The sequence below is a fragment of the Crocodylus siamensis genome, chromosome 4 (genome assembly GCF_052110815.1).
Source record: "Crocodylus siamensis isolate JL-2025a chromosome 4, ASM5211081v1, whole genome shotgun sequence".
Classification (NCBI taxonomy): Eukaryota; Metazoa; Chordata; order Crocodylia; family Crocodylidae; genus Crocodylus; species Crocodylus siamensis.
Genome location: NC_143398.1, coordinates 26280711 through 26299634, shown reverse-complemented (window position 1 = coordinate 26299634; position 18924 = coordinate 26280711). Strand labels below are relative to the sequence as shown.

General features: G+C 40.5%; 1 protein-coding gene across 1 annotated transcript in view; it reads right to left on the bottom strand.

The window, feature by feature from the left end:
* PRKAR2B (protein kinase cAMP-dependent type II regulatory subunit beta) overlaps window positions 1-18924 on the bottom strand; it is a 185429-nt gene that overhangs the window by 4875 nt on the left and 161630 nt on the right. Inside the window, exons 5-10 of the mRNA XM_090042027.1 lie at window positions 12163-12269; window positions 6869-7022; window positions 3156-3257; window positions 2554-2628; window positions 535-600; window positions 224-362 (exon numbers count right to left, since the gene is read on the bottom strand). Coding sequence (XP_089898153.1) covers window positions 224-362; window positions 535-600; window positions 2554-2628; window positions 3156-3257; window positions 6869-7022; window positions 12163-12269 — 643 coding nt within the window. The remainder of the gene's footprint in view (window positions 1-223; window positions 363-534; window positions 601-2553; window positions 2629-3155; window positions 3258-6868; window positions 7023-12162; window positions 12270-18924) is intronic.

Here is an 18924-nt window from a genome sequence, read left to right as displayed (position 1 = left end):
AGTGCCACCAGTTGTTACTTACAAAAATATCTGTAGTGTAGACAACAATTTACTATAATAGATACAGTATGTTTTAAGAATCCAACAACTTTAAGAGAATGCCACAGAGTGACTGAAGTATGATCTTTATACTAAGGAAGACAGTACAGAACAAACAGCATTTCCTATGTTATAATGCCTTTTATATTAACCATGGCAAATAAAAATATCACTGGATTAATACCTAAACACTTGACAGTTCCAAGGGCGAATGCTGAAGCTGCTCGAGGTTTGTTAGTTACAAGAGCAAGTTCTCCAAAATACTGTCCTCTAGAGCACCGGGCTATTTCAACTGCCCCATTCTCTTCTGCATCCTGTTTGCTCTGAAAGGTCAGATTAGAGAAAGAAAGGGAAAGTTGCTGAATATTGAGTTTTACAAAGAAGTAAAAAAACCTGAGTTGGGAACTACAGACAGCTGCTGTTTGACATTTAAAATGTACTAATAACTTCAATATTTCTAAAAATTTAATTCAAGCCACTTTAGGCATCTCTTACCTTCCTTTTCATTGTAATTCTCACTTCTCCTGATTCTACAATGAAAAAACAATCAGCCATGTCTCCCTGTTAAATAGAAAAGCAGATAATGAAAACATTGGTATTGTTTTTTCATTTACAGTAATAGTAAGAAATACAAAACATGTTTGCAGTCAGTAGCTTATGATACTTTTTGATACCCAATGCAATATATCAACACCTTCTTTTGAGAAACCTGTAATTAGGGCAAAACATGGTTAAAACGTCCATACAAAAATGAGTCACAAGCTTTCTTTAAAGGAAAGGCCCTGAGAGACTTCATATAGATCCCAGTCCTGCTACACCATGAACAAACCACAAGTAAAGCTCCATTTCAGGCACAGGAAGACACAGCTATGGGATCTGTATAAAGATAATGGCTTCAGTTCTTTAAACAAACAAGCTGCTATTAACTGACCCAGTGGATGATAGCAGAACAGTTGAGTCGGTGCCTACAAGTAGTTAACTACAAAGATCTATTCCACTTCCCATGCTGTTCTGTTCTTGAAAAGAATATAATGGAATATTATCAAGAATATCAACATGCACAGAAGGGGTAAAAGCAGGTGTCCAACAGAAATTGAAGAAGAGTCTGAGTCTGCATTGCCTGAGGCCTAAATCGATGCAATTATTTTCACACAGTTCTAAAGATGTGCATATATAAACAGGTACTGAATGACAAGTAAATCTCTGTGCCTGTTAGTGTAATTAACAGTCTCTTCTGCTTTTACAGCATTTACATTCTCTAAATATTACCAATGAAAAACTAGTTTACTTCATTTTGTTCCGACTGACAATGTTTTTTAAAGTAGAGCAGATGAAAAAGTAACCGCTAAAAACAGCAAGAATGTGCCTATCAGACATTGGTGAGGCACTTACAGCATTGTACAATCTAACAGGGGTGTGCGAAGTGGGCAGTACTCGATTTGGATTCGGCCCGACTTGGGAGATAGTGATTCAGTTTGCTGATTTGGATCACTGTCCCAATTCGATTCGGCCAAATCTGAAGATTTGATTCCGATTTGAAGAATCAGCTTTCTATGTTTTTTCTATGTACCTTGAGGTACCAGATGCGGCTGGTGAATGCTGAAATGGTGGGGGGAGGTGGGGGGTCCCCTGCATGCTCAGAGCAGATCCAGAAGTGGACTGGAAGTACTTCCAGTCCACTTCTGGGTCTGCTGCCAAGTGTGGGGCAGATCCCCCCCACATCCTCCCAGCTTGGTGATCAGCCATGGGGAGGACTCTATGTGCCCCCCCCCCCAAACCTAGGAGCCACCAGTCGCCAAGCCAGGGGGTGGGGTCCTCCACATACTCCGTGGCATACCCAGAAGTGGACTGGAAGTACTTCTGGTCCACTTCTGGGTCCACTGCTGAGTATGCGGGGGACCCCTGCACTCCTGTGGGATGTTCCATCTGCCCCACCATCTTAGCATTCATGAGCCATGCCTGGTACCTCAAGATATGTAGAAAAACCATATAAAGCTACATTTGTGGCCGAACCATCGAACCTCTCCAAATCGGAGGCTTCTGATTTGATTTGGAGAGATTAATGGGGCTCCTGATTTGATTTGGATTTGGAGATTTGGACACCAAATCGGGCTGAATTTTCTCCAAATCAAACCAGTGACCAAAGCTTTGCACAACCCTACAATCTAACAATGCACCTATCAGAGACAAAATTAATTACATTACCACATCTGAGAGACACACTGCTCATGGTACATACACACAGTATAAAAGTATCAAAATAATAGAAAAGCCACTAGAAAATGAACTGAAAATAGCTTGCCAAATAGTTGCACAAAAATCATTCTGCAGTAAAATATTAATTGAAATGTAAATTGTTATAATTTATTTTTAACATTATATAGTCTTCCAACAAGTTTATAGCCTTTGTGCCACTTAGACTAACTTAACATACAATTTATAATGAATCCATGCATTTAATTTAATTTTAGTTGTACAGACCAAAAAACTAAATCAAACAGGGAACTACTATACCTGAGCAATGATTTGTTCTCCATCATTGTATACTTTGGTGCCTATAACATCCACCACTTTTAAGCGTTCTGATACCTTTATAAAAAAAGGCAATATTAGAAATATTCCGCTAATATTACAAATATAATGCCTGTTCCTGTGACTATATACACAGTTTTATGTCTTTATCTATTTGTTATGATTATTACCAAAACACAGATAAAGAGGCTCTGATAATACATTTCTGATTTACCGGTGAGGTAACTGAACTTCTATTTTTGGACTGAAAGTCTTCATGCTCCAAAACTTCTGATACTATCAAGTAAAGCCATTCTCCAAGTTGATGTGCATTGGTAGATCCCCTGTTTCTGGAATGCCCTGCTGTCTACTAGCTCCAGGGTCTGCCCCTACAGTCAACGTGTGACTAAGCTTTACATAGAATCCAAAATGGGCAATGTTTTTGTCAGTTTTACAAATATCCAAAAAAGAAGATTCTGTTCCAAAACGTAGGTATGAAAAGTTTAGAGGAAGTTTATTCTGAGTTAACCTCCCCGGCCATAGAAAGTAGAAGCTCATAATGCAGCTCAGACACATTTGCTAAAATAATGCAAAAGTAAACTTACTTCTAAAGATTTAAGGAATGGCAATGACTCAATAAAATTTTCATACATTCTTCTCTTTTTGGCATTGTTTTTTACAATGATTCTCCGGAACGTTAACCTGTCCTGTAAACACAAAAAGGAAAAAAACCCTTGTATTAATGGAAAATGTTTTCTGGGTGGAAAATGCTTATGAGAGACAGGTGATAAATACATATTTAATCTGATCAATCATTAGAAAGCAATTTTATGTGCCTTAGACATAATAAGATGCATGGGAAGAACCAGTTTCCTTTTAGAAAGGGTCATTTGAAACATTTGAAAGCATATAATTTCAGATACTGATGTTTGGATAAGAAATCCTTGAAGTCAGGTGACTTTCCAATTTTGTTTTTGTTTGCATTCCCTTTTTAAGAATTTACCTTCCCTTGGAAGAGTCTTTGGGAAGGCTTTCAAACATCAAACCCTCTGCCCCTTCTTCCCCGCATACCTGCTGCTGGTTGAGCTGTAGGGTACAGACAGAAGTGCAGCTCCCAGCTAACTCAGAACCATTTCTGCAAAACTTTTTGAATTACAAGGTTACCTCAGGCCAAACAGAAGTTCCCTGCTGGTTCCAGGGAGAAGGGGAATCTAGCTGTGGGGTGGGAGCCTGCAGCCAGATTCCCATAGCAACAGCTAGGGCTTGCTGCCAGCGCTCGCTGGTTTCAGAACGGGAGGGTGGAAGGCAGTCAAAGGAACTTGTTCTTGGGGCTCTCCAGCTGGTGCTGAAGGGTGGGGTGGGTGAATTGGAGCTCCCACACCTCAGGGAGGGTGCTCCAATATACCCACCCCACCATTCAGGAGGGACTGAAAAACCCCAGACTGAACTCTCCCTGCACCTTTTCCTCTTCTCCCATTCTAAAAACAGGGACAGGCTGGAAGCTCAGCAGACAAGTTATAGAAGAAGCTACATTTTGAAACGTCTTTATCTGATAACACATGCAATAAGCGGCCAGATTTTCATCGAACTGTCCATTTTTGAAGCCATTTGTAGCTGTGCACTTGTGTTTGGTCACAGCTATAAATTGCTTTCTGTGGCCAGATTAGGCAAAAAGTGTCACTTCTGTGTGCATCCTCAGGGTGCCTATATATGTGTAACGAGGTTGCTCTGACATGCTGTAATTACATCACATCAGAGTAGGCTCAATTAATCAAGTCTACTGGAGTGTGGTAATTACTGCACTGCAGTAGACTCCAGTGTTATGTGCATCAGTGTCCCCAGGCTGAAAAATGGCAGTGGAGGCACTTTAACTAAAGCTTGTTTAATGAGCTTTAGTTAAAGTGCCCCCACCACCATTTTTCAGGACAGTCTTGGATTTCAGAGGCCGGTTCCGGCCAGCTGATGAAAATTAAAATGAACATTATGGGTGCGGGGTGGGGAAGAAGAGCAGCACAAACTGTAATAGGAATCTCTAGTAGAAGGCAAAATTGCCCTAAAATAAGTTAGCTTGATTAGTGGAATGGCCATTAAAAAGGGGAGATGATTGTGAAGTGAGGAACAATAAGTCATTAACAGGCCATTAACTCCCTTAGCAGCTTGAATAGTAATACCAGAGCTGCACCACACTGTCCTGCCCTCACCTCTGCCTGAAGCAGCACTGCTGACATGAGCACTGGGGGGGCAGGGAGTGGGGAAGGGAGCAGTGTGCTGGATTTCACATTGCCCCACATGGTCACCCTAGTTAAGTAGTACTTATGTGGCTAGTTAGCCATATAAACAATATTTGGGGCTACTTTAACAGATTTTAGATTTTATTCAGGCTGGGAAGGTATGTAACTCCATGCAAATCACAGAAAAATGGAAAAGGAAGGCATCAGACTTTTGTCCAAGTGGTAAGAGCATTAGCTCAAGAAGTACCTCCCTGACCTAGATGGGATTTGAACCTGCATCTCCAACTTTCCAGCAAAGTGTCCTAAACAGCTGTCAATAGGTTAGGCAGGGCTAAAAGCATCCCTCACCCCTTCTTTTGAAGCTGGTTTATTGTGCAGCCAAACGTGGGGGGAGATAATGTGGGAACTGAAAGAACAGCAGGCTAGAGGGAGTCTGGCCTGCAGGCTCTGTGGCTCAGTGAACTGGGCCCTGCTCTTGAAAGTTTGGGGCCATGGTTTTTGCTTCCTGACACTTACTGTTTATGTTTATGCTTACTGCTGTTTATGTTTTCTGAGCCAGATGCACAAGATTCAACAGCCTGGGGGAGGAATGCCCTTAGCTCTGCCTAGCTCAAGACCCAGCAGGTCAGCCATTCTGTTGGGAAGTTGAAACATCCTTTGTATGACGGGGCCTAGATCTGAATCTTCACAGTCTGGGCAAGTACCCTAACCACAAGCCTGCTGGGTTAAATGCTGGGAGAGTTTTCTCCCTAGCCACTGGTCATGTATATCTGCAACTAACATTTTGGGGATGCAGTTATATACCCTTCTGTAAAGATTAGGATCACAACAGAGGGTAAGAGTGCATTTTTACGCCTTTCAATAGCACTTGATGTTGGCTACCACCAAGACTGGGGACTTTTTGACTGGGATGTACCAGTGCTCCTACTGGGACCAAAGCCAGAGATTCCTGGCTAGAGGGCCTTGCCCCTCCACTCAGGATCAGATCAATTGCCATATTTGGGGTCAGGAAGGAATTTTACCCTATGGCTAGAATGGTACAGACTGTGGAGGGTTTTGCCTTCCTCTGCAGCCAGATATGTGGCTCCTTACCTGGGATCCCATGAGCAGACACTGACAACCTTTTATAGAAGCAGGACATTGGCTGCCATGATTCCCCTGCTTTATCTGTGGCATGTTAGGGTGTTATATCTGTGTTGTGTCAGGGTAGATAGTAGTTTTATGTAGAGTTTAAATTATGGATTGTATAGGATGCTTTGGATAGGGATGATCCTCCCTCAGATAGGGATTAAACGACCTCTGGAAGTCTGTTCCAGCCCTGCTTCTCTATGATTCTTTTGAGCACACTCATAACAGCAAGTTGAGCAATGCAAAAGGGAAGTAGGATCTAAAATCCATGTAAATGGCCCAAAATACCATTCTTGAGGCTAAATTGCTACTTACCTGCCTACGGGGAGTTAGATTTGGGCCTAGATAAGGATTATAATCCATGCCAGCCATGCTCAAGCTGCTCTAACAGAAGCTTAGCAGTCTAGCACCTCACTGATCAGCAAGGAATGTGGGCTCTAGATCTGTATATAAACTCAGATAGAAAAAGGCATTTGTAAAGTACAGAATATGAATGTAAGGTCTGCCACTTTGGGAAAATTTTGGTAAATTTATTACTTTTGTGTGGATTCTGGATATAATGAACCTGAAAAATCACTTCACGCTGGAGTTTTTTTTACTGTAGCCAAATGCATTCATGTTTAGTGATATCTAGAAATACACGGTAAAATAATTGTCAGAAAAACTGCAATTGGAAAAATGATAGCTAACTCTTAGGAGATACTTAGGAAGCTTCCAGTATTACTTTTCTTGGTGTTCTTACAGAAAATTACAATTACCCTTCTGATGCTTAGCTGTTATATTCAGTGCCTGAGCAGACAATATTTTTCCAGACTTTCTCAGGACATTTTAAAACAATACATTATACTCTGTTTTTCAATCAATGCTGCTATACTTGTCTGCCATACAAGTTTTAATGCATTTTATGTAAATATAAAACCATTTAAATAAAAAAATAGTAAAACAAAGATGTCACTTACCAGACCCCATACAGCACCAGGAGAGGTAGCTATTATTGTAGCTGCTCTGGGTGTATTGTACATTAAAGCCAACTCACCAAAGCTTCCACGGTTATCATAGGTACCAACACATCTCCCAACACCATCACATTTTACATAAATATCGTATGTCCCTCTGTTAACAAAATACACAAATACAGTAAGTATGCTTCTTGCCATTCAGCAACTCAGTACTACCTTGTTTTAATTTATTCTCTATGTATTCCACCAAAGATAATGTTCTGGAAATATGGTTTTGTTTGTTGTCCTAGTAGAGAACAGCTTGCAGAGACATCACTCATTTGTGTACACCCTAAAATAGTTGATATTTTTAAGCAAAATGATTATCAATTCTTAGTGGGGGAGTGGTAGTTTTTCCTGAAAAACTGATGTTCAGAATTGCATTTACAGCTACAATTGAAATAAAAATGTCTGTGTTTTCTTGAATATAAGATGACCCAGATTATAAAATGACCCCCCCCAATAATTAGATTCTATATGTGAAAAATTTATACATTTGATATAATTTTCCAGGTATAGAATCTAATTTTTGGAAGTTTCTCTTGAACTTATCCCCCCTCCCACTTCTGCAGCAAGGAAAATCAATCTGGGGAGTCAGGTAGCCCCTATGTCCTCTGCCCCCTGCAGCTCTTTCTCCCTTTCCTTACTCTCAGACCCTGCTGTCCCTAAGCAGATGGAAGAGAGAAATACATTTGAAATAACTGATCTTAAAATAAGCACAGCTGTAGTAATTTGCATATAGTACCCATAGACTCAGTTCATTCAGAATTGATACATTTTAACTTCTTTGAAGCTGCTGCAAATTTTATCATAGGTACTCCATAAACACATTTAAGTAGCACTTTGGCATCTACTTATAATATAAACTATGCATTATATTAGTTAAAAGCCAAAAGGCTCATGATTCACCATATAATTCACTGGGCTGGGACCCAGCAGAGTCCACAGCATTTAGTGACAGAGGAGGCAGAAAAGGCTGAAGTACTCAATGCCTTTTTTCACCTCAGCCTTCACAGACAAGGTCAGCTCCCAGACTACTGCACCAGATGGCACAGTTTGGGGAGGAGATGAGCAGCCAACAGTAGTGAAAGAACAGGTTAGGGGCTATTTAGAAAAGCTGGACGTATACAAGTCCATGGGGCTGGACGGGATGCACCCAAGGGTGCTGAGGGAGCTGGCTGATGTGACTGCAGAGCAACTGGACATCATCTTTGAAAAATCACGGCAACCAGGAGAGGTCCCAGATGATTGGAAAAGGGAAAACATAGTGCCCATTTTTAAGAACAGGAAAAAGGAGGATCCAGAAAACTATAGACCAGTCAGCCTCACCTCAGTCCCTGGAAAAAGCATGGAGCAAACCCCAAGGAATCTATTTTCTAAGCACTTGGAGGAGAAAATGGTGATAAGGAAAAGTCAGCATGGATTCACCAGGGGCAAGTCATGTCTGGCCAACCAAAAAATGTCTTTACTGTCCGAGCCCCCAAGACCTGGAATAGACTCCCTCCAGAGGTGGTGCAGGCACCTACTCTGGACTTATTCAAGAAACATTTGGATGCTTATCTTTCTGGGGTCCTTTGACCCTAGCTGACTTCTTGCCCCTGGGGCAGGGGGCTGGACTTGATGATCTTCAAAATCCCTTCCAGCCTTAATATCTATGAAATCTATGAAACGTGATTGCCTTCTATGATGAGATGACTGGCTCTGTGGATGTGGTGAGACCAGTGGATGTGGTGTACTTTGATTGTAGCAAGGGTTTTGATAGGTCTCCCACAGCATTCTCGGAGGCAAGCTAAGGAAGTACGGGCTGGATGAACGGACTGTAAGCTGGATAGAAAACTGGCTGGAGCACTGGGCTAAGAGGGTAGTAGTCAATGGCTCAATGCCTAGTTGGCAGCTGGTATCAAGTGAAGTGCCTACCCCAGGGGTTGGTCCTGGGTCCAGTTTTGTTTAGAATCTTCAGTAACCTGGAAGATGGCACAGAGTGCACCCTCAGCAAGTTTGCAGATGATACCAAGCTGAGGGGAGTAGTAGATATGCTGGAGGATAAGGCTAGGATTCAGAGTGACCTAGATAAATTGGAGGACTTGGGCAAAAGAAATCTCATGAGCTTCAACAAGGACAAATACAAAGTCCTGCACTTAGGATGGCACAAACCCATGCACCAGTACAGGCTGGGGGCTGACTGGCTGGGCAGCAGCTGTGAGGAAAAGGACATGCGGGTTACAATGGACAATAAGCTGAATATGAGCCAGTAGTGTGCCCTTGTTGTCAAGAAAATTTATGGCATACTGGATTGCATTGATAGGAGTGTTGCCAGCAGGTCAAGGGAAGTGATTATTCCCCTTTATTCAGCAATCATGAGGCCACATTTGGAGTACTGTGTTCAGTTTTGGGGCCCCCACTACAGAAAGGATGTGGACAAACTGGCGAGAGTCCAGCAGAGGACAACAAAAATGGTGAGGGGGCTGGGGCACATGACTTCTAAAGAGAGGCTGAGGGAATTGGGCTTATTTAGTCTGCAGAAGAGAAGACTGAGAGGGGATTTAATAGCAGCCTTCAACTACCTGAAGGTGGGGCTTGAAAGGGGATGGAGCTAGACTGTTCTCAGTGGTAGCAGATGACAGAACAAGGAGTGATGGTCTCAAGTTGCAACAAGACAAGTTTAGGACAGACATTAGGAAGAATTTTCTTACCAGAAGGGCAGTAAAGCACTGGAACAGGTTACCCACAGAGGTGCTGGAATCTCCATCCTTGGAGCTTCTTAAGACCCGGCTAGACAAAGCCTTGGCTGAAATGATCTAGTTGGGGATGGTTCTGCTTTGAGCAGGGGTTGAACTAAATGATGTCCTGAGGTCCCTTCCAACCCTAATTTTCTATGATTCTGTGATTTCAAGCTGGGAGGGGGGCATGGCTCAGCACTGCTCAATATGTGTGTATACTCCAGATATCCCTCACAGAGGATCCATGTGCTAATTATCCCCTAGTCATGACTGGAACCTGGTGTTCTTGTCTTGAGTCTTGGGATCCTCTAAAAATTTACATTCAGATGAGGCACAGGGCAACCTGGTCTGGCTTCACCTGATGTGTGTCTATGTGTCCAATATAATCATATGTTACAGGCTGAGAGAGGGGCCGACAGAGGGAATCTGGGCGAACTGTTTGGGTTCCAATTTGGTGATGTCTGACAGACATTTAAGGCTGGTGAAAAGACAAGAATAACTGGAAATGAGAAAGAAAGATGCAGCTCAGCTATGGGGATGAAGAGGAAGTCAAAAATGATTGCAATGTAATGGCTCACTACATTGACTTGAAAGAGTCAATATTGAGGAGGACTGCACTCAATGGACACTACCATATATATTATTCAGATGGGGTACACTGACCGACCCTTGTGGTAGGTTTCCATCAGTATGCTTTCACAATATGGGCCCTGCATTTTATAGTCATGCTCAGTGTGGCTGCATTTAAACTTCATATTTAGTTTCCATTGCTGGGCACATACTGCTTTTGGTAGTGGTTCAAAGACAGACAATGTATGTAGTGAGGCTCCTTGTATGCATATATAAGATGAGGAGTTTTCTCCATGCAGACTGGGGGGGAAAGGACTCATCTTGTATTTGAGTAAATATGGTATTAAAAATTAAGATGGACTCAAGTTTTATTTTAACCAGTATATATAAATGCATAAAATACACATAAAGAAATGATTTCTAAATGTTATACTTCTACCTGTAAATCTATTTAAAAGGTAACAGCTTTGAAAATTGAAGTATTTCTTAAAGTCTTAATTGGGTATAGTGCAAGGTACAGTTGCAATATTCACAATGGAGGTAGTACATAATTGAGTTAATGTAAAGTTTAATATAATATTACACAAAATATACTGTATTTTATCACATACAACATGCAGCTTTCTTTGAAAAAACAGCTGCCGGAAACTGGAGTGTGCATTATAAGAAAAGAAGTACAATAACAGCAATTTCTGCCCCTTATGCTTTTGCTGGACAAAAGTAAAGGTAACTGCACATGACCCACAAGGAGCAGAATAATGTGCAGGCTCAACTCCACAGCTGCTGCTATTCATCTACTACATGGAAATTTTTCCCCCTTCATTCTGCCTTCCAACAGCAAGGTGTGTATCTTGTTCTGAGGTGTGTTTTGTGCAATAAAATACAGTATTTTATGTGTCCAATATAAAGGGTTTTTTCCATCAAACTTAGTTATCTAGTTTTTGCCCTGAGAAAGCGTGACATCAGCACCCTCTCTGAGCCTAAGCTATTAATATGTTCAGTGTTCAATATATCTACATTGTAACTTTTTGCAGTTAGTTAAAATTAAATTTCTACAATTTCTCCATGGTCAAGGACACTAGATGGTCATATAGTAACCAGTTGGATCTGACAGAATTCAGTATAGTTGCTGCTACAATCTAAAGAGGAAGTGCCTAAGACATAAGTCAGCAAAACTGGTGAAACTTAGACTCTCCAGTAAAGAATTTTTACTCTGCCCCAGTATTCTCAGAGACATGTAGAGAAAATAGGTTTTTCTATCTAGAAAGCTAGTTTTAACATCTCCGACTGCACATTCTATCACAAATCATTGTACCACGCTTCACACTGAAGGTACAAGGTAGAAGTTACTCACCTGAACCTGATAGAGTCTATGCCAACAATATCTATACTGTTAAATTGGTTAGAATTTAATCAAAAGTAAAAAGCAGCAGTATCAAGGTAAATGGTGCTCCAAAAAAAAAAAATCTGTTTCAGGAGAAAGTAAAATGTATAATTTTATTTATCTAAATCCCTGCCATATCAGAGCTGCATGAGTAGTATAGATCCTTGTACAATTCTCTGAAGATGTAACTTTTATAGTCCATCTTATATTTTTGTGAACAAGCAAGTTTCCCAGAAGTACCTGGTATAGTCACCACAATTCAGATATTTAATACTATATCTTTTCCAGCTATTTCCTGCATTAAATTCTCTTTTCAGTTTAAGAAATAGTCTTTGTGACAAAGCATTAAATCAAGAGGCTAGTGACGAGTTCCAATACAAACATTTTATTACTGGCAAGAGAAAACTAGGTATTTTCACACGCTGCTCTCTTTCATTCTGTCACTGTTCTACTAAGTAATATATATGTATTTGCTCTCTCTCATGCAAACACCTCTGATTCAAAAAAAAAAAATAAAAATAGATTTTCATTGATACAAATGTGCATAATTCTCTGGGATCCAATAGTGCATAATCACTCACCTGTCAATTACATAGAAGTTGTCACCATCATCACCTTGATCAATGACATGCTCCCCTCCTTCAGTCAGCTTTTCAAACATAGCATCTAATACCTGGGACATCTGTTCCTATTTTAAAACAAAGTATACAAGATAAAAACTACATTCTGCTTTTAAAGAATTACTCTTCTAATGAAGTGCTTTGTTTATTTCTGTTTCAATACTATACTGGACGCAGCTCAGATGATGGCAACACCATTATGGTATCTAGAAATGTCACATTGCAATTATGTCTAGATTTACCAGAAATACAGTGTGGTTTTTAACCAATATGGTAACTTTCAATTCCAGATTGTCCAGAACAAAAACCCAAACCCACAATGTTGGTACTACTATTATTTGCTTTCCTAATGCATATGGCTTCCTTGGATTACAATACAAATTGTACATAAGCATCTGAGGGTAGAATTTTATGTTTTGTGATTATGGGACTTCCCTTATGTTCAGTCATGGTTAAGCTAAGACAGAACTCAAGAAGGACAGGTCTCAATGACTGCTAAATGACTTAATGAGCAGAGTACAGGAATCTCTGGCTGATGAATGACCAAAATGAGAGATGTAAGAAATAAAAACACACTAATGAGCAGAGAAGCTGATCCAAAAAAGAGAGTGTTAGGAGTAAAGAAAAATTAATGAGGACAGGTGCAGAGATAAGAGAACTAAAGATGCTATATGTACAAGGTTGGCAAAGGAATGAGTAAAAATGAGCATCTTGGCAAAAGGACAAACCCTGGCACATAATTTGGGTAGTTCAAGTATAAATATAGGTGCCACAAGACTTGTTCTTTGTTGCAACTTAGGGGGGTGTAATAGATGCACATTTGCTACCACTGTACTGGACAGTTTCACTGAGTTGGGCTGATTACTAAATAGATTAGCTAGTCTACTATACAAGTGGTAATAAAACTCTCTGAGCTTTTTACCACTGGACATGAAATTGAGTTGTTTTGCTTTGCACCCGGGCTTGAGGTGGCCACTTGCAGGCAATGACTTCTTGGAGTGCACAGACACCAGCAGCCTGAACACCACAAACAGCAGTGATCAAGAAGCCACCCAAGACAGCACACACGCCAGAAAAACAGTGGTAATGCTGATCTCTGATTCAGTAAGTGGCAAACTGCTCTCTTACACTATTGCAACCTGTAATGGCAGAATATTCCAAGTTAGGTAATCCCCTCCTTCCCTCCAAATTACTCCACAATTTGAGGAAGTAAGGATGCATACGTAGCAGACTAAAGACAGTCCATACAGGTTTAAAGAAAAAAAATGGGAAAATTTGGAGGACAATATGCAGGGTCATGGTAGAATAATAACAAAAGTTAAAAACACAGACTTTTACAAATTATGAGTATGGCCATATGGCTAAAACAGCATGCTGCTAAATTAATGGAGCGAATTAGAAGAAACTAGGAAATTAGAAGAAACTAACTACACAAGCAATAGAACACTAGAAGACTTGTGCCCTACTGGCAGAGCAGCACAAACACATGCTGTATTGCAACAAGTACAAGAATAGAATAAACTATTGGAAACAGTAGTTAAAAATTTAAAAAAGGATAGGGGTGTCCCTCCATATTAATTTTACAGAACAACAACCCAGTTGTGGCAATCAGACAGCAGCTGGAATGTGGGGGCAGAAATGGGAAAAGGTGACTCTGGCAAAATTAAAAGCAGCAGTCCTTCAAGGACTGGGCACAGACAGAAGTGACAATTTTTGCCTGATCTGGTTACATAAACTGGTTTATAGCTGTGACCAAACACAAGTGCATGGCTGCAGACAAATGCAAAACTGGCCAATTGGGTGAAAATCTGAACCCTCGTTGCATGAGGGGTCAGATGAAAATGTTTAAAAAGAGTGTCTTCTGTAACTTCTGTTTGTGCTGCCTGCCAGCCTCCAGCTGTTTTCAGAATGGGAGGGGGGAAAGGGAGTGGAGGGAGTTTGGTTTGAGGATTTTCCAGCCCCCACTGGAGGGTGAAAAATTTATACGTCATCTAAGCATGCTGCTTTAAGAAAGTGATGCAAAAAATAAAAAACACATTGAAGCTTATAAGGGAAGAACATTTGAAAGGTGTAAAACTCTTAATCAGCTAAAGATTCAGAATCTGATAACTAGTGAGGCATTAAAATCTAGTGCCTGGAAAAACACCACACTAAAGATAATGGTGAACACCCTGAATACTGACATGAATAAGCTGAAAATGTCTTTTTCCAACAAGAGCTTTAAATTAAGGCAAAAAAGCTGAAATTCTTACGGGTGTGAATAAATTAAAAACAAAAAGCAAACTGACTGCTGTGTTCGGGCTCACAAGAATGTTTAAATCAGTTAAAAAAAGAATTAATAAAGCCTTGGTTGTAAAACATTTTTAATTTCTGTATCCTTTTTACAAACTTTTGAAGATACTAATGTGCATGGGTTAACTAATTTTTCTCTTCCTAAACTGGCAAGTTTATCTAAAAGGACAAGTTCAAACCAGTATTTTATCAACTATTTTCTTTTCACCTTGGAAGTTTGTGGTTGTTCCTTAAAATTTGTAACTATTTTTTTGTTAAAACTTACCCACACTTTACTTTTCAAAGCCTAGAAATGAATGCGCGTTCCATCAAAGTACTAAGTTAACAGTACTTTGCCTAAAAGTGATGCTTTTAAGTGTGCTTTTGTTTGCAAGTGTTGTGTTGTGTAGAACGTACACCTATCTTGTGTGCGTTGTTTGCTGCAACAAACATGAATTTGAACTTAAGCTGTACTCTGTTTAGGAAGGTAATGAGGAAATTATGACAGTACATATGCTGCATGAGGACACACAAGAACTATTCAATACTACAACACAGTAAAAAGAATTGCAGATATAGAGTTTTCTTGTACATTTAATATTTTTAAAATTCAGGGCATTTCTAACACTTCTACTTAATATAGATTCATTCCAGCTATACAATATTTCAAATACTAAAATAATGTTGTTTAATAATCCAGGGCACCAGAAAAAAAGTAATCTGCTCCCTTGGTTGCATGTCTAAATAGGTATATCTGCTCAAAGATAAGTAAAGCATAAAGTACTAGCTGAGAATTTGGGATGTTCTCACATGTCTCCAGTCCATAGAGCAAGAATTACTTATGGTAACAATAAAATTACTTTCTGTCAGTGTATTATAATAGATTCTGATTCTTGGGGACTAAAAAGCTCCAGGGATGTCTTGGAAAAATATTAGAAAACAGAAAGAAAGCTATTAAGTCACTACTCTATCCTTATTTTCTGAAAGAACAGTGCATGTACTTAGAATTTATCTTTAATGCACTTCAGGGTTAAAGCATCGTAAGCTCCAAGTTCTGGACTGTTAAACCAGATCACCAGAAAAACATTTGCTGTCTGGAAAAGGCATCCTGGTCAGGAATTGTCTCTGTCATCAAATCCTTTTTAAACAATGCAAGGACCTAAACTATATCCCATTTGTAGCAGTATTTAAAGCACTTGAGATAATTTGTCTTTTAATTATCTGTTGAATGTGCTACATTGATATATCTAGAAATCCTTTAAAAAAATTATAGCTATATTCTACATTAAAATATTAGGTCCCCTTCCCAAAATTGATTTGGCTAATCTCTTCTACACGATAATAATAATGTAAGCAGCATAATCAAAACCAACAGTAGCCAGAGATAGGATTCAGAAACCTTGGATCATGGTCTTAAAAAGACAGAAATATATAGGACAAAAAATTTGTTTTTTAAAAAAGATGATTACTCATACTGTGGAAATTACCAGTGCTACTACGAAAATTTAAATTAAAAATCTGGAAGGCGGCCTGCTAGACCACCAATTTTCTTTCTACAGATAACAACACACAGAGTTTGGGGAAAGGTGGGTCAAATTAAAATCTATTATGCTGAACAGGGATGGATCTTAGCAGCAGCAGTGGCACCAGGTACAGTTCAAGCTTGATTCCAAAGAGACGTCTCTTTAGAGATAAGTGGAGACCAAATTATGAAGGCTCAAGAGAACTTCCAGCATCATCACAATGCCAGCGGACAATTTTCCTGTTCATTAAAGAAGATTTTCACAAACTATGCTATACCAAAGGGACCTTCATGAACTGGTATCAGAAGTTCTGAAACAATCAGAAAACAAAGAGGGAGCCTATACATGAGCACGGAAGCTTCTCCAACGCTGAAGCAGACTTGAGTCTACTGGGAGCATAGCAATTACTTTGCTCCAGCACCCTCCTGTGTCTTGTGCATCACATCTCTGCACTTAAAAATGGCAGTAGCAGCACTTGTTGAATGAGCTTTAATTCAAGTGCCCCTGCTGCCATTTTTAAGTGTGGGGATGCTGACAGACCACACGCAGTGCTGCTTTAATTAGAGCAGTTCTTGGAGCCATTTTAATTAAACCACTGCCCCCTCTCCCCACTTCCAGAGCACATGTAAAAGTGTCCAGAGATGGCATGACTCCTTGTTCTTTTGCTAAAAGAAAAAAATGGCTCCTGTTAAAACAGTTTAAATTTAAAATACCTTTTATGAGCAGAAATATATTCTGGATTGCTGATCTACTATTAGCAGATTTTTTACCTCACTGCTCATATGCAGAAATCTCAAGAGATGTGAACAACATGATCAGCCCTCAAGTAGAGATACAGAAATGTGCAGAGGGAACTTGTGTTTCACAGTTTGAATATCTGGAAAATAGAGTTTTTCAGTGCATCTTGCTCATGCAGATAATTTTCTTTATCTGGGTACATGGGAAACTAATCTGTATATTCTTTATAACATTCAAAAGGTATTTTAAGATCAGAAACTCTATCATATCCTTCTGTTCCAACAACGGCTTTATACAAAGAGGTTTCTGCAAACTGTGTATGCATGTTTGTGGTAGCATCCACCTGGCTGCTGACGTAGCCCTTTTTTCTGTCCTACTGTCCTTTCAAACAGCTGGCACACAGGATCAGTACTTTAACAACTGCTCCAGCTTTATTTTAAATCACCTTTCCATGTGCCACTCCAAGTCAGGAAATGAAAGCATCAATATAGTGAGCATAAAATATGCTTGCCTACCTCACTGGAATTCAAAGGGGTTTTATAATTCCCATATTAAAGTTAGGAAGATAGAGAGGATAAATTAATTGCCTGTAATAGGAAGAAAAACTGTTCTAGGCTACTAGATGTGGGACTGCAAATAAAGCTTGGGATCTGGTTTTGATTCTGACACAGAACATCTCTGAAGTGGGGGTAATATTTTAAAGCATTTCAAGAGGGGGGTGGTCATGAGATCACACAGGGAGCAACAAGGGAGTCAACTTTTTTGGACACACAAAGGGCTTAACTGAATCCTTTTCAACTATAACAGCAGCTAGCAACAGGGAGATAAATATAGCATAGAATACTGCCATCAGCTGGCAGCAGTGCATAGCACACCTACATAACAGCATGCAGGAACAATACTTCTCTCACATAAAAAAGATTGTGAAGATGAACCCGCTCCCATAATGAATACAACAGAAAAGCCAATCTAAAAACAATCTGTGCTACATGTGGATGGTGTATATCAGAGGTGTCCAACCTTTTTAAATGCGGGGACGGATCACAAATTTTTTATCACCCAGTGGGCCGGTGAGCCATGTTCAAAGACCTCACAGGAAGTGGTATCACATCAGGAAGTGATGTCCCATGACCTTTGACACCAATGAAGTTGCAGAAAGTGACAATGAAATGGATCTAACCAGTTCAAAACTCTCCCTCTATAGCATCCACCTCTGCCACTGTTCGGGACAGGATACTGACCTAGATGGACCATGGGGATGACCAAGCACGGCACTTTTTATGCTCTTATGTTTAGAAGCTCTTATGTTCTTTGGCTGAGTTTCCAAACTATGGCTGAGATTTGCAAAAAGGGGTAGATAGGCATGTTACAAAGTTGTCATAAAAGATTTGGAGTCCTCTAAATCCCATTCATTTTAATGGAAGCAGCAGGGTATCAGCTGCACTTTCAGCCGCTCGGGACTGACCAGTGCAGGTAAGGGAAAGTGCAGCTGAGCCCCTGCTGCTCCAGCTGGGCTCATCCTGTTCCGAGCAGCACACAGCTACTCCTCTTCCCACGCACACCATGTCAGTAACGTCAAGCTGACGCAGTGCGTGTGGGAACCTTGTCCCTTCCCCAGCCCTTCAGCAGCCATGAGGAAGGTGCTGAGGGGCTGGGGAGGGACAAGGGGTGGGAACGAAAGTAAACCATGTTTACTTTCCTTTCCTGTCGCAGCACCGTGGGCCATACGGTGGCCCATGGGCCATATGTTGGACAAGCCTGGTGTATATGAATAAGGCCTGGGTCATGAACGCCACGTGTCCCCAGAGGATGGAGGGGCATGGCGAGCTCCCACAGGCGGCAGCGGCACTGTTGGTGGCCGGAGTGTGGTGGTGGCGAGCTCACACAGGTGGCCATCGGTAGAGTCGGGACAAGGGGAGGGGTGGTGAGCGGCAACCACCCACAGGCACTGCTGGCAGTGTTGGTGGCGCTTTTTGTAGGGGTGCACTGCCAATCTCAGGGGTACATGTGCACCCCCTATGCATAGCCAATGGCTTGGGTCATAATTAGGTATACTTAGGACTACTTTAATGCATATGCAAGAGAGGATGAACAGACAACCTTAGTTCTGATATTTCCTAATTTTTCAAGCTTTCTATGTGTAATGTAGCTCTTGTTTATATACTAGAACACACACAAAATGCAGGTGCAC